Below are 12,328 nucleotides of genomic sequence, written 5' to 3'. Positions count from 1 at the left end.
CGCTCTATCTGGTTCTCAACGGTTCTTTTCCAACGATTTGAAAACTAGGCTTGGATTGTAAGAGTCCACAAGCCCGTAGTTCAATATGCAAGAAATCAAGTACATGTGTACGTTAAAAATGCATCGTGTTGCGACAAGGAAATTAAATAATTCAAAGAGAAAATTTGGAAAAACATAACATGCCATATGAGCACAAAAAAAAATCCTCACCAGAAAAAGTGAAAATTTCATTGAAAATCATATACATCATAGCGAAAAGTAGGCTTATTTAAAATAAAAAGTAGAAAGTAATATTGAAACAAAGTATCACTGACAATTCTTGATCTTAAGGCCGTTTTACACGGTACACGGAATTGCGCAGTCTGACGTACGTGTGAAGGCGCAATCAAAATTGCGTCGTGTAAAGCGGTGAATTGCTAGAACACATGCGAGAATGCGTGGATGCGAGACGGCAAAATAGCCCCTGTTCTAATTTCGTTCATGCATTCGCGCAATTCCACGCCATTTTAGAAATTAATGCAGCTCTAGCCTGCGCAATTCCGTGTACCGTGTAAAACGGCCTTTAGAACCTCAGCATGGTAGTCGAACACTATAGCCACTGGTCCATGACAGTTATGCAGAAAGTGCAAACATGCAGATTTATGAAGGGAATTCAAAGAGAAAAATACTGAAGACTACTGATTCTTGCACCACTGGTGACAAAAGTTGGAGTGTGAATTAATGCGTGGGGAGCGGTTTCACATTAACACGGCAACTGCCCTGCAGTGGAGCCTCCTGTAGTAATATAATCTCTATGTCCAAACCAACTTTTGAGTTCAACTACTGAGAAGTGACATTTAATAGTAAAAAATTAGATATCCACACCTGATTTTGTAAGCAATGATAGAGTATTGGTTTGGGCCACATGAAATGTTTCATGTAAAATCTTTTAATGAAGTTCTATTCTCTTGATCAATAACGGTTGAATCACTTTTTTCGTCCAGGATACCTTTCACTCCTCCTTTATCAAGGTTAATATCCAGCCTTCCTCCTCTAGCTCACCACTCAGCTTAAGATCTATATTACTCAAGTAATTCTTGTCCTATCACACTCAGGGGCAGTCTGGGGTAATTGGGGGCCCTCCTTACCAAGGGAATCGGGGGCCCTCCCCCGGAAAATTTTAGGATATTGCACACCCCCGGAAATGGATTTTGATGCTACTCTGGCTCTTAAAAAACTAGATAAAAGTGATTAAAATATCAATTTTGTAAAAAAATTATGTTAAAAGTGAGAATTTCATAGCTTATAAAATTTAATTATCCATTATGATCCCATTAACTATTAACTGAATTTGTTCCTTGAAACTGCTTTGAAATCTAAAAAAAAAAGTCTAATAGACTTTTCAAGCAAGACTTTCAGAAAAGCTTTGTCCTCTGACACCTTTGCCTTATTTTTTTGTATTATCTTTTCTGCTGACGACATTGGAAATAAACCAAATATCGAAAACGTATAATTTTGTAATTTCAAAAAAAATTGGTTCCAGTACTTAATCTGAATCTTTCTTATAACACTTTTCAAATACACTTCACGATAGACATGAGTATTGTTGGGGCCCTCAGCGATTGCCAACCAACTAATCTGGCCAGACCGCCCCTGATCACACTAGCCCACTTCAACTATGCATTCCCCTTGTCCAACTTCACCATCAAATCCTTTCCATCTTAGGACCCACTTCTCATAATTATTAAAAAAAAAAACAGCATTAATGCACCATTCGCAGTCATCTATAATAATACATCACTATGCGAGAAAACCAGCATTTATGATGGTGAATATAAAAGAGGGTGCTCAGTAACCTTGAAGACTTGAAAGAGGGCTTTCCAATTAACAGTGACTAAGGTAATATGGAATTAGGTTAATTATTTGATTCATTAAAAGAACCAAGCATCACTTAAACTATCATTCATGAGATGAAAAATTTAAAGCAATTTATACTTCCTCAATAGTTTTGATGCCATACATTTGATGTCATACTAAATTATCTCGCTTATTTTAATTGTCACAGATCACCCCCATTGAGAAAGAAATTATTATACACTAAACTCCAGTATGTAAAATAATTTAATAACAGTAGTAGTGAAACAAACATTTTGTAAAATAACAATCATATTCTGAATGGTCTCAGTGATATACTATGAACATGGTAACAAATACTTCATGAGCAAAAATCATTTTCATATACGAAAATAACAATCATTGACGGCTCTCAAAAAAGACAACTACAAATATATAAATATATCTGATCATCCACAGCCAAAAGTACCCTTCCAGTATGCTGTGACACATTTTGGTAACAAGTGATTAGTGTGATCAAAAACCAACAGAAAGTCATCTTCTCACTATCTTTACCTTATAAAATTCGATGGAAGTAATACTGGTAACTCCTTCATAAAATACTCATGGAAATTTGAAAATATGCAAATTAGGACCTTTACGTTGCCACTTCACTGCATAAATTCCATATCTCCAGTACACAAAAAGGATACTTTGCAGACAAAAGCCTTGTGCGCACAACAATGAGTGAAACAGGTAGATTTCTTAAGCAATGACTAACATTGAAAATACAACCCTAAGTAAAGAGGGTGGTCATCCAGTGAGCACGGTTAGAGTATGATTGGTTGCAAAACAAGGAGAAATTATTCATTACTAATATCACATTACTTTACACTCAAAAAATTAATAATATGGTCTGCTGTTGGTCTAGGATTACTCAGGTGAAAATGATGAGTACCTTCAACTTCATGAAACTCAAGTCTTTTAGCCGATTTTCTTAAAATATCAATAGTTTCATGGTAATATTTTGGGTTCTCAAAATCCTTCCCAGGTTTACCCTTAAGATTTAGTACCTCACATTTTATGTTACTAGCCAATTTCATGAGAAGACTAAGAGGATATTCCGACAGTAAGGCCGGACTTGCGTTAAGTCGTGGATCCCTGGAATAATAATAGTTACCACAAGGAAGTTGTACCTTTCCACGTTTCAACAAAATTTCACAGCAATCTTTGGAGAGTGATCCTTTATAGCCCTTATGAAGTCTTTCGACCAACTCCGAGTAAGTGTACCTAGGAGATTTCTCTCGGTTGATATCGTGCATTTGTAAAACCTTCTCCACAATTGAACCTGCTTTCTGAAGGACACGTTGAGGCTTTGCTGTTACAGGCTTAGCCAAATCAAGACCTATCAAAGTCTCCGTTTCTTCCGGGTATACAGACGCATACAGGAACGCTATTTCACTTCCCATAGAATGTCCAAGAAGTGACACACGTTCCCATCCCATATGCTTAACAATCCGTCGAATAGTTAATAGCTCCTGCATCGTATTGTAGCAAATACTTGAAGGGTACCAGGATGATAAACCGTGGCCCGGAAAGTCGATGGCAAAAAGGCTGATGTGGTCTGGTAAAAATGGTGCCACTCCATCAAAAGTACCCGCATTATCCTGCCAACCATGAAGACCGAGTAATGGCTGGATATCAGTTCGCCCCCACCATTTTCCTAGTAATTAACGGATGAGAATTTAAAAGCACTCGACGAATACCCAAGATGTAGAAGACAACAAAATAGAATCCATTCTGAGGAAAACGACAACACTAAATTTTCCACCAAAAATCTTCAAACGAAATCAAGCATACCTGAAATGTGACCCCATGGTACAGGGATTTTCACTTCCTTAACGTCTTTAGAGAATTTTCGAACGGAACTAATAGTTAATTGCCGTATTATGCATTTATGGACCAACAGCTTCATTTCTCCAATCAAAGAAATATTTTTTAAAAAATTGAAGGCAGACGCTCGTTGGATCGATATTTTCGTTATTGCACTGTCATTTCTCACATGATTACAAAATAAGGATTTACTCCATTCTCTCTCACTAGACCAAAGTCCAACCAACACTATTTCCGCGGAAGATAAACTCTGGTGACGACTGAGGTGAAATAATAATGCCAGCCCCAACAGCCTCATCAACCCTTTCGCAATCTCCGGCTAGTTCAACAGCGTTGCCGTATCTTTGACATTAGCGGCATGATGACATAGGAATGCAATGATTACTAAGGCCTCTGCTCAAAATAGGGCTATCCTAGAAGGTCGCGACTCCTCAATGAAAATGGCAAATTCATTCTTTAACATTGCATCGCGATAAAATTTTTCACTATCGGAGCAACTCTCTCCGGTGCGTCCACGTGAATGTGATGAGATCCCTCCACGACATGCTCTTCAAACCTTTTAGCCCCCTTCTTCATCAGCTCATCAGTTTTCCTGCGGGCTTCAGAATCACCTAATTTCCAACCAGGATTGGCAATTATCTGAAGAACGTTACAAGATACCCGAGAGGCACATGCAAATAGCATTTCTTCAGATAGTCTACCAAACGGCAAAGTTCTTAGCCTGGGATCTCGAGAAAAACAAAATTTACCGTTTATATCTGATTTTTTAGCCCCACGCTTCAAAATTGTTTCGATGCACTTCTTCGACATTGGTCCTCTACTGCCACGCTGCACCAAACTGATCATTCCATCCATGCTATATGCAGGAGGTTTGTTCTTGGACATTTTTTCTTCCAAATTCAGTACGTGTTCAATAGTTGTCTTTAAATGATAGACAACATCTTCTTCTTTCTGAGTTATGTGGGCTCTAACGCAATCAATTCCGACCAAGTTCTCCACTTTCTCAGGAAAAAAGGCAGCGTATGTAAATGCTACTTTACTACCAAATGAATGCGCGATGATGCTTACTTTATCCCACTTAAAATATTTTGATAATATCTGTAAGAGTATAACTCCATCCATAAAATTGTAAGCCATTCCTAAAGGGTAATGCGAAGAAAGACCATGCCCAGGTAGGTCAATAGCTAGAACACTTGTACTTTCAGAAACTAACAGAGGAGCTAACCCGTCAAAACTTCCAGCATTATCCTCATATCCATGGACGGCAATGATTGGTTGTACATCAGTTGCACCCCACCATTTCCCTAAAGGTGAAGAAGAAAAATGATGTACTGGCAAGACAAGAAGAAAGAGCCGAATAATGAATCATTGACTGGTCAGAGCAAAGCCCTTACCTGCAACACTCCCCCAAGGGACCGGTACAGTAATATCTGTAACAGTGATATTGCTTCCACCATATCCTTGGGAAAATAACCTTTTACGAGAGTTCAAGAGTCTAGGAGCTAACCACACGGCTCTCAACGAATGTAACCGCGTTAACAACCGCATAGCTATTAACAGCTATTATTCATGCGAGAAACAACAGCAAGCACAATAATCCACACAAACTTGACGGCGGTCTTAGAGGTAACGAAAACTGAGCCAATTCATAGCTATATAATACACGTCATCTCAAGCTCAAGAGACTTCTTTATGGTACTGTCTTTAGAGACTGATGACGAGGACACTACTTGTTGCGTTCTTGATCGAAGGACTCACTTTACAACAGACTTCATTGGCCATAGGTTCTTGCTATCACTGCAGCTGACGAAAGTAGAGGTAAACCTTAAGATGAGCAGAGTCAGGCTTCGTGCAAACTCGTCCGTCAAGTTGTCGGGAGAATCGAAGGGAATCTTCAATGATCCCCGAGGTAGGGTTATAAGAAGGATCTCAATGAATAATTAGCAGCGTTTAAGCCTTTCCGATATTAACAATTGGAAATAATTAAGGGTGCAATAATTGTCTTCCGTAAACTACAACCTGAAATGTTGTTAAGTCAGAACACTGGCGTCTAAAGACGAATTTCTATCAAAGGTCCACTAATTCCCCGCGATTGTACACTTCCCCCTCCCTTCACACACGAAGTCGATCGAATCGATCATATTCGATACATGCGATAGTTTTCGATTCATTTCAAGAGCCGGAGTTGGAAGAACACGAATGAACACGAAGAACAAAACGAGTCGTTCAGTCTGAACCCAAGAACCCCAAGAAACATTAAGAGCCCATGTAGAACCCGTGTAGAACATAAGAATCCAGTCTGATTCATTCATACCCGTTTGACAGTTCATGCGATGAGAGCACCCTGTCAAGTTAAAGATTAAATTTTCTTTAATCCTTGAAGGCTAGTTCAAGTTTATTTTGTATTTTTGGTCGGAAGCGTATGTACCGAAGGTTTATAAGAACGTTCTGGCGATCTGATTCTTATCTTGGTTACTGGAACCGGGTCACACTATCCGTGCAAATATGACTTGACGTGGAAGCTGATAAGCAGTTCAATTTCTACTTTTTCGTACGTTTCAAAAGTCGAATTTTGCTATGTACATGTCTTATTTTGCTTGACTGAGGGTAGTATGCAAAATCTTCAGAGATTTCGTTTCCCTGTATCTGTTTTCTTGGGAAACTGCCGAAAATGGAAATCGTCTGGGAACGCCTTCGAAATAAATATTCCGGTACCATGGGGACACGTTGCAGGTTGAATATGTTTATTTATCTCTATCTATCTCCTCTATCTATTTATTTAGTACACAGGTGTATGGAAACGGGTGTTATCCTCCTATATTCTGTGCCCTTGGTAACATGAAGACCGTGTTGCATCAGTCGGGTTGGTTTTATCGGTCATGTGCAAATATTACTTTAGGGAATGGTTAACGTTTAGTGGATTTCAAGCGGGTTAGCAAATATTTTCCTAATGTAGGCAATACACTTAAATTGAAAAATGTACCATGTCAGATGTGTTGGACGCTTATCTGGAAGTTCAGGTATCAAACTCCTAAACATCTACCATATTTTAGAACATTTCAGTGCGTTTAACGGTTAATCTGAACTTTTTTAATTTCTAAAACAAAGTAGCTTTGTTAGCCGCCTTGAAAGAGTCGTCCATTGCTAAATAGCTTGACAATCAGTTGTTAGGCTCTGACTAAACTATTTCATTATTCAACGTCGGTTGGGCACTTTGAAACCATGAAAATCTGTGAGAAGCGGGAAGTTCAAGTATATTTTATTGTAGGTGTCTTATGTAGAGACCTTACAGGTTCAGGAGCATGTACCTGCTACCAGAAAATTGAAATTCGTTGAATGCTAAAGAATTAGTTGTGTTTTGAATAGGTGGTGAACTTACTAGAAAACATAATTTAGTCACTGGATTTGACTTGGCTCTCCTCTCAATTCTCCTTTCAGCCAATCTTTTCTTGTTAACATATTTCTCTTCTTTTCACCAAATATCACCTCTTAAATATTTATTATTCAAGGTCACCCTTTGCCATTCCTTCGGTCCAGAAGTGCCTTAATTAAATTCTTCATCAGATGAAAAATTGGCCTATTAGTTAGGCCTTCCATTTTCTTCGTCTGATTGTTCTTAAGAAGTAAATATATATTTATGATACGAGCATCAGAAGGAGGTTATGAATGGTGAATACCTGGGATATGAATTTAGTTCAATTTCGTACACTCCAAGAAAATTTTGCTGATGTAAATATGGTTTCAAAAATATTTTTTCTTAAATCATACATTGAATTTTGAAGCGTTATCATAAATTAGATATGCACATGTAGTTTTGATTCTATCAAGATGAGCTATGCCCTCTCTATCCACCGTTTTAGTACAATGGTCCAATGATAATCTATTATTTGATTAACTGTTTCTGGTGTTGTTTTCCTACCACTTCCTCAGCCAGTCTCCTCAAACACTACAGCTCTCTCTCTTTTTCCCAGCCTCTTTTATTAACCACCTCCTTAGAATAGCAATTATTTAAATAGAATGGTCACCAAAGGAACATGAAGGCTATGGGACTGAAATTTAAGTGTAAATTGTTGAGAAAATTGTCATGAATCGATGATCCTTCTCTGTCAATAATCAGCTTGGTCTACTTCCTTCATTAGGACAGAGAACCAAAGGTCTGCTGTAATTAGTTTTGAACTTCTTCCAGTCTTTGTTATGAATATGATTTATTTATTTCGTTTCCCCAAAAACAGCACATTTATGGCCTTTACAACAGGGAATCTACAAAGAAGGACGTATTCACCAATGCCCATGCCCTGGAAAAATGCAATTTACCCAGGCGGGACTCGATCCTGCCACCTATGGTTTGGCAGGCGAGGACTTAACCCTGCCAAGGCTGGCAATTGTATACTTTGCTTTTGCGCATTGACTAATTACAAACTGGACAGGCACTGGGCAATATTTTTCCTGCCAAGTGCAATCCCAGGTGCTGGAAGCTGCTTGTTTTATAGATTCTTGTTGTTGCTTGATGATCTTATTGACTGCAGAGCTATACTCACACTGGCCTCCATTGGAAAGCAAGTCATGTGCTTTCATTGAACTTTTCTTTTTTCCTTACCTTTTCTTGACTCCATCATTACTTTGTTGTTTTAGTTGGTCTTCTTTGTTACTTCGCTCTATTCTTCAAATACTCACATCCTTAAATTCTATATACAGTACATGTATGTATAATATTCTCCAAATTTAACTTGTGATGAATCATTTCCGTGCTAAATGCATATTTTTATTGCTTTAACAGTATTGCATATTCTTCTCGTAGAAATCCAATAAAGCCTGGGTTATTCTGGGTTATTTCTCTCAAACTTCCATGGCTTCCATCTCTCATCCGCTTATTACTAAGCATCCTAGGTTACAGCAATCTTTCACTTCCTCAAGTTTTTCTTTTCTTAGTTAGATCTTAGTCTTGGCCTCCTCTCTCCTACAGAGTACTAATATCTTAGGTACCTATCCATCCAGTGGTTTTGTGTTGAAACCGGGCTACAGTAGACCCCTGTGCTAAAATGTGTTCCACAATATGATCTGAACAATTTGAGCGTGCTTTTTTGAATTTTAAAATTTGCAGATTTACCTATCACTCGTACAATATGTCATCAACCATGTAATTCTATGACTTATTTTTTAACGAAGTACGTTCTATAGCATAGCAATATTTACATGTGCTGATGTTCTTAAAACTGATTCGTCAACTGAAAATAATGCCCATTCATTATCTACTATCTAATGCCTATTCATTATGCTTCTAGTAAGGCATAGGTGCTATAAAACCTAACTCAAATCCTTCATGGAAGTTCTTGTTTAAGATATCAATTCTACAAAATTTCATCTTATATCTCCACGATTTTACCTTGTACTTCTCCATAAAAAGTAAACTTCAATTGAACATTTCAATAATTAACCCTTCTTGTTATAATCAGGGAGCATAGAATACCTTTAATGAATACCCATTTTTTTCCATTTCAAATCTTTTTAAGTCTTCTAATCACACTGTGTCTCTGCAATGACTGCCATGTTCCACCTTATATAGCATCTCGTGAACTTCCTGCTTGATGAGCTCCATATATGATCTTGTAATGTTCCTGAATCTTATTTACTACATATTTGGTTGAAACTCATTACATGATTGGAATTTGTATAAAAATCTGCTAATAGATTCCATACAGGTCTTCTGTTATTTGTTGGCCATTTCCACAATAGGATCAGTGACAGGTCAAGAAGATCGCAAGGCATTTGTGGATAGCGAAAACAAATACACAGGGTAGGCTCACGGGGTGTCTTTCCTGAGGTCTCTGTCCGAGACTTTTCACTCACTCACCTCAGGTGGGGAAGGACAGAGGAAGGAAAAAGGGTTGGAGGCGTCGCCACAATGAGAGCCCAACGACGCCTCCAAGGATAGGGAAGCAAGGAATGGGATAGGGAATCCCACGCTGTCATTAGGATAGCGTGGGCCACTATTAACGAAACCATGATTTGCTGTTCCTACAGAAATTGAAAAATATTCTATAAAAGTATTCCACAGAGTTTTCTGTAGATAACCACTAAAGGATCAGCGATAGATGATCAAGATCGCAAGGTATATGTGGGAAGTGATCTTGTTGACCACTATTGCAAGATTGCAGCTGTGTTGGATTTTTGGCGGCTTCTGCCCTCATGAAATATTTATTCTCATGGTGACTACCTCTGTTGAGAAGACCACTGGCCCAGGGGTATCAATCCTGTGGCATTTCATTACTTTTTGATGTACTTATGTTTCATAATTTCAGTTAATAACCAACAATGACTTAAACTTTTGGTGTAATGGAAGTTACATATATACATTTATAAATTACTGAATATTTCTGGCTTTCTGATGTGATAAAATTGATAACAAAATATCAAAAGAGACAAGCCATATGTTTCCCAAGCATACCCCTGAGTGAATGTCTGGGTATGTGACATTGAAGAGAAGAGCCAACCAGACCCATACCCATCAAATTTGTTCCAAATTTTATACCATTGCCGAAGGGCTGGTTATATTGCTCATTAACTCATATGAGTTGACGCCTAACTATACGTATGAATGTGTAAATGAATTGAAAAATGCACTGAGTAACTACCTTACTTGTGCGAATGCTTGTAAAGAAAATAGAACCTTTTCTAATTTGGTTCATGCAATGGTACATTTTTTATTTCAGTCCACCAACTTTATTCAAGCATTTTGGCGGTAGCTTGTACGGATTAATGTATTGTGTAATCATGACTTCAGGTGAATCCAGCTTGTATTGGAAATAATTATTGATTATTGTTTTAACAGTAACATAAATTTGTTTTCAGGAAAATGGTGGGGAGACCCAGACTCAAAACCTCTACTTGGTCTTCATGGCTGGCAGGATAATGCTGCTACCTTTGATGGAATCGCTCCTCTCCTTCCAAAAAATGTTAGCCTGCTTGCTTTGGACTTGCCAGGTCATGGTTTCTCTTCATGGTATCCATATAACACTTGCTATAATTCATCTCAAGGTTTACTAGTGCTCCGTCAAGTGGTCAAATACTTTGAGTGGGACAAAATATCTATCTTGGGACATTCAATGGGAGGGGCGTATGGCTTTCTTTATGCTGCAGTTTTTCCTGATGATGTTGATAAACTGATCATGTTAGATATGGCCAGGCCAATGGCAATTTCTCCTAATCAGTTGGTGCTAGATGCTCAGGATATTATTCAGCGGTGTTTAAAAAACAATCACATGAGCTTAGAGACTGGCCCACGGTTTACATATGATGAGCTAGTGTCACGTCTGTTCAAGGGCTACAGAGGTTCCCTAACTGAAGAATCATGCCGAGTGCTTCTCAAAAGGGGAGCTGTGAAGATGCCGTGTGGAAAGTATTCCTTTTCACGAGATCCTCGGCTTAACAGTACAACCAGTGACTTGTCTGCATTTCCCCTTTCTCTTATTTACAGTATGGCAGAAAACATTAAGTGTGAAGTGCTAAACTTGAAAGGGAAGTCTGGTGTTAATTTTATATCTGAAAAAGATTATCATAATGCTCTTCAATTCATCCGGAAATCAGCTAAGAAATTTGAATTTCATGAAGTTGATGGAACTCATCATTTCCACTTGAATGAACCATCTGCAGCTGGTTCTTTGATAGCTCAATTTTTGGATGTTTAGCCCTTGGGAATAATATACCACTTTTTAAATAATTATTTATATTATGATAGGCTAAGTCTGTGCTCACAAAGATTGGCCTTATATTACGAATTACGCCCAGAAAAATTCATCTGTGCATTTTTAGTGTCATTTTGTTCATCCATTTCAAAATGGAATTCACCTCTTAGTCATGAACCATCAGCTGAATGATTTCAATTTGTATTTACTGTTGTATTTCATTCAGGGAAAATATACATATTTCATTTAGATATTTTTTGTCTTTTTACGTTATGTTGCATTGTAATACTGTAAAAATATGGGTTTGTGCGTTGGACCGTATTTTCTCATATACAGTATACTCTCGATTATCCGGGCTAATGATGGGGAGAGACGGCACGAATAATCGGAAAACACGGATAACCCAAATTTTCACGTAATTTTTTGCCGTGTTCATAATTTACCTAAAACAAACAATGTATTGTTATTTTATTTTAGAGTGCTTCCCGGACTTAATGAGAGCTTTCTTCGCCAGTTCGCGATATTTTTATCGGCGGTAACATGGTTGTACTCGTCTTATTAATGCTCCATATAAGGCCTGGTTTCGAAAACTACACATCCGTGGCTGTGTGATCACGGATACAGAAAAGTGGTTTGCAAGGATGCTTCAAAACCAATGCTCGATGTCAGAAACTACACTGTCAGGCACCACGCCACGTAGTCGCGTCTCGCACAAGTTGCCCGGGTTGCAATTGCTGCGGGACGTGTATCCGCGATCACGGAGTGCGGTCGCGCACAGCGAGGCTTGGGAAACAGGAACACGGTGCTCCCTTGAATGCTGCTAGCGCGCGATCGCATCCGTTTTACAAAGGGAATTCTAACGGAAATTATAAGTCCGGTGTATCCTAGCATTAATGCAGTAATTCCGACAATTTTACGTCGGATTTTTTTATTTTAAAAAG

The 12,328-nt window shown here is 38.3% G+C and overlaps 3 protein-coding genes across 7 annotated transcripts; 1 reads left to right on the top strand and 2 right to left on the bottom strand.

Annotated features, from left to right (window-relative positions):
- Positions 1 to 2,082: 2,082 nt before the first annotated feature.
- LOC124158762 (probable serine hydrolase) lies at positions 2,083 to 4,134 on the bottom strand. The gene is made up of 2 exons (XM_046534060.1): positions 3,673 to 4,134; positions 2,083 to 3,535 (listed from the first exon to the last, which is right to left on the bottom strand). The coding sequence occupies exons 1-2, from the start codon at positions 4,001 to 4,003 to the stop codon at positions 2,697 to 2,699; spliced, it is 1,170 nt and encodes a 389-aa protein (XP_046390016.1). The 5' UTR covers positions 4,004 to 4,134; the 3' UTR covers positions 2,083 to 2,696.
- On the bottom strand, positions 3,672 to 5,797 carry LOC124158763 (probable serine hydrolase). The gene is made up of 2 exons (XM_046534061.1): positions 5,100 to 5,797; positions 3,672 to 5,009 (listed from the first exon to the last, which is right to left on the bottom strand). Exons 1-2 carry the CDS (start codon positions 5,251 to 5,253, stop codon positions 4,162 to 4,164), a joined length of 1,002 nt encoding a protein of 333 aa, XP_046390017.1. The 5' UTR covers positions 5,254 to 5,797; the 3' UTR covers positions 3,672 to 4,161.
- A 106-nt stretch (positions 5,798 to 5,903) lies between these two features.
- Positions 5,904 to 11,638, top strand: LOC124158764 (probable serine hydrolase). Of its 5 annotated transcripts, none has more exons than XR_006864868.1 (2): positions 5,904 to 6,256; positions 10,555 to 10,664. XR_006864868.1 is itself a non-coding variant. In XM_046534064.1 (2 exons), the coding sequence occupies exons 1-2, from the start codon at positions 6,318 to 6,320 to the stop codon at positions 11,388 to 11,390; spliced, it is 957 nt and encodes a 318-aa protein (XP_046390020.1). In that variant the 5' UTR covers positions 5,974 to 6,317; the 3' UTR covers positions 11,391 to 11,638. The 5 variants fall into 5 exon arrangements, 4 of the variants coding, with proteins under 4 accessions (XP_046390020.1, XP_046390022.1, XP_046390021.1 ...); XM_046534064.1 differs by having other exon boundaries at positions 5,974 to 6,438; positions 10,555 to 11,638; XM_046534066.1 differs by lacking the exon at positions 5,904 to 6,256 and adding an exon at positions 6,508 to 6,568 and having other exon boundaries at positions 10,555 to 11,638.
- The last annotated feature ends 690 nt before the right edge of the window (positions 11,639 to 12,328 follow it).

This window comes from Ischnura elegans, chromosome 5, assembly GCF_921293095.1.
Source record: "Ischnura elegans chromosome 5, ioIscEleg1.1, whole genome shotgun sequence".
In the NCBI taxonomy this organism is placed as follows: domain Eukaryota; kingdom Metazoa; phylum Arthropoda; class Insecta; order Odonata; family Coenagrionidae; genus Ischnura; species Ischnura elegans.
Note: the sequence above shows the minus strand (reverse complement) of the source record. Positions and strands in the feature narration are given on the sequence as shown.

Bases quoted from the DNA above. Each gene is read 5' to 3' on its own strand.
- LOC124158764 (XM_046534063.1), top strand. From the start codon at position 10,351: ATGCTTGTAAAGAAAATAGAACCTTTTCTAATTTGGTTCATGCAATGG. The intron at 10,487-10,554 runs GTGAATCCAGCT...ATTTGTTTTCAG, and splicing joins TTGTGTAATCATGACTTCAG to GAAAATGGTGGGGAGACCCA.
- LOC124158762 (XM_046534060.1), bottom strand. From the start codon at position 4,003: ATGAGGCTGTTGGGGCTGGCATTATTATTTCACCTCAGTCGTCACCAG. The intron at 3,536-3,672 runs GTATGCTTGATT...GTTAATTACTAG, and splicing joins ACCATGGGGTCACATTTCAG to GAAAATGGTGGGGGCGAACT.
- LOC124158763 (XM_046534061.1), bottom strand. From the start codon at position 5,253: ATGCGGTTGTTAACGCGGTTACATTCGTTGAGAGCCGTGTGGTTAGCT. The intron at 5,010-5,099 runs GTAAGGGCTTTG...CTTCACCTTTAG, and splicing joins CCCTTGGGGGAGTGTTGCAG to GGAAATGGTGGGGTGCAACT.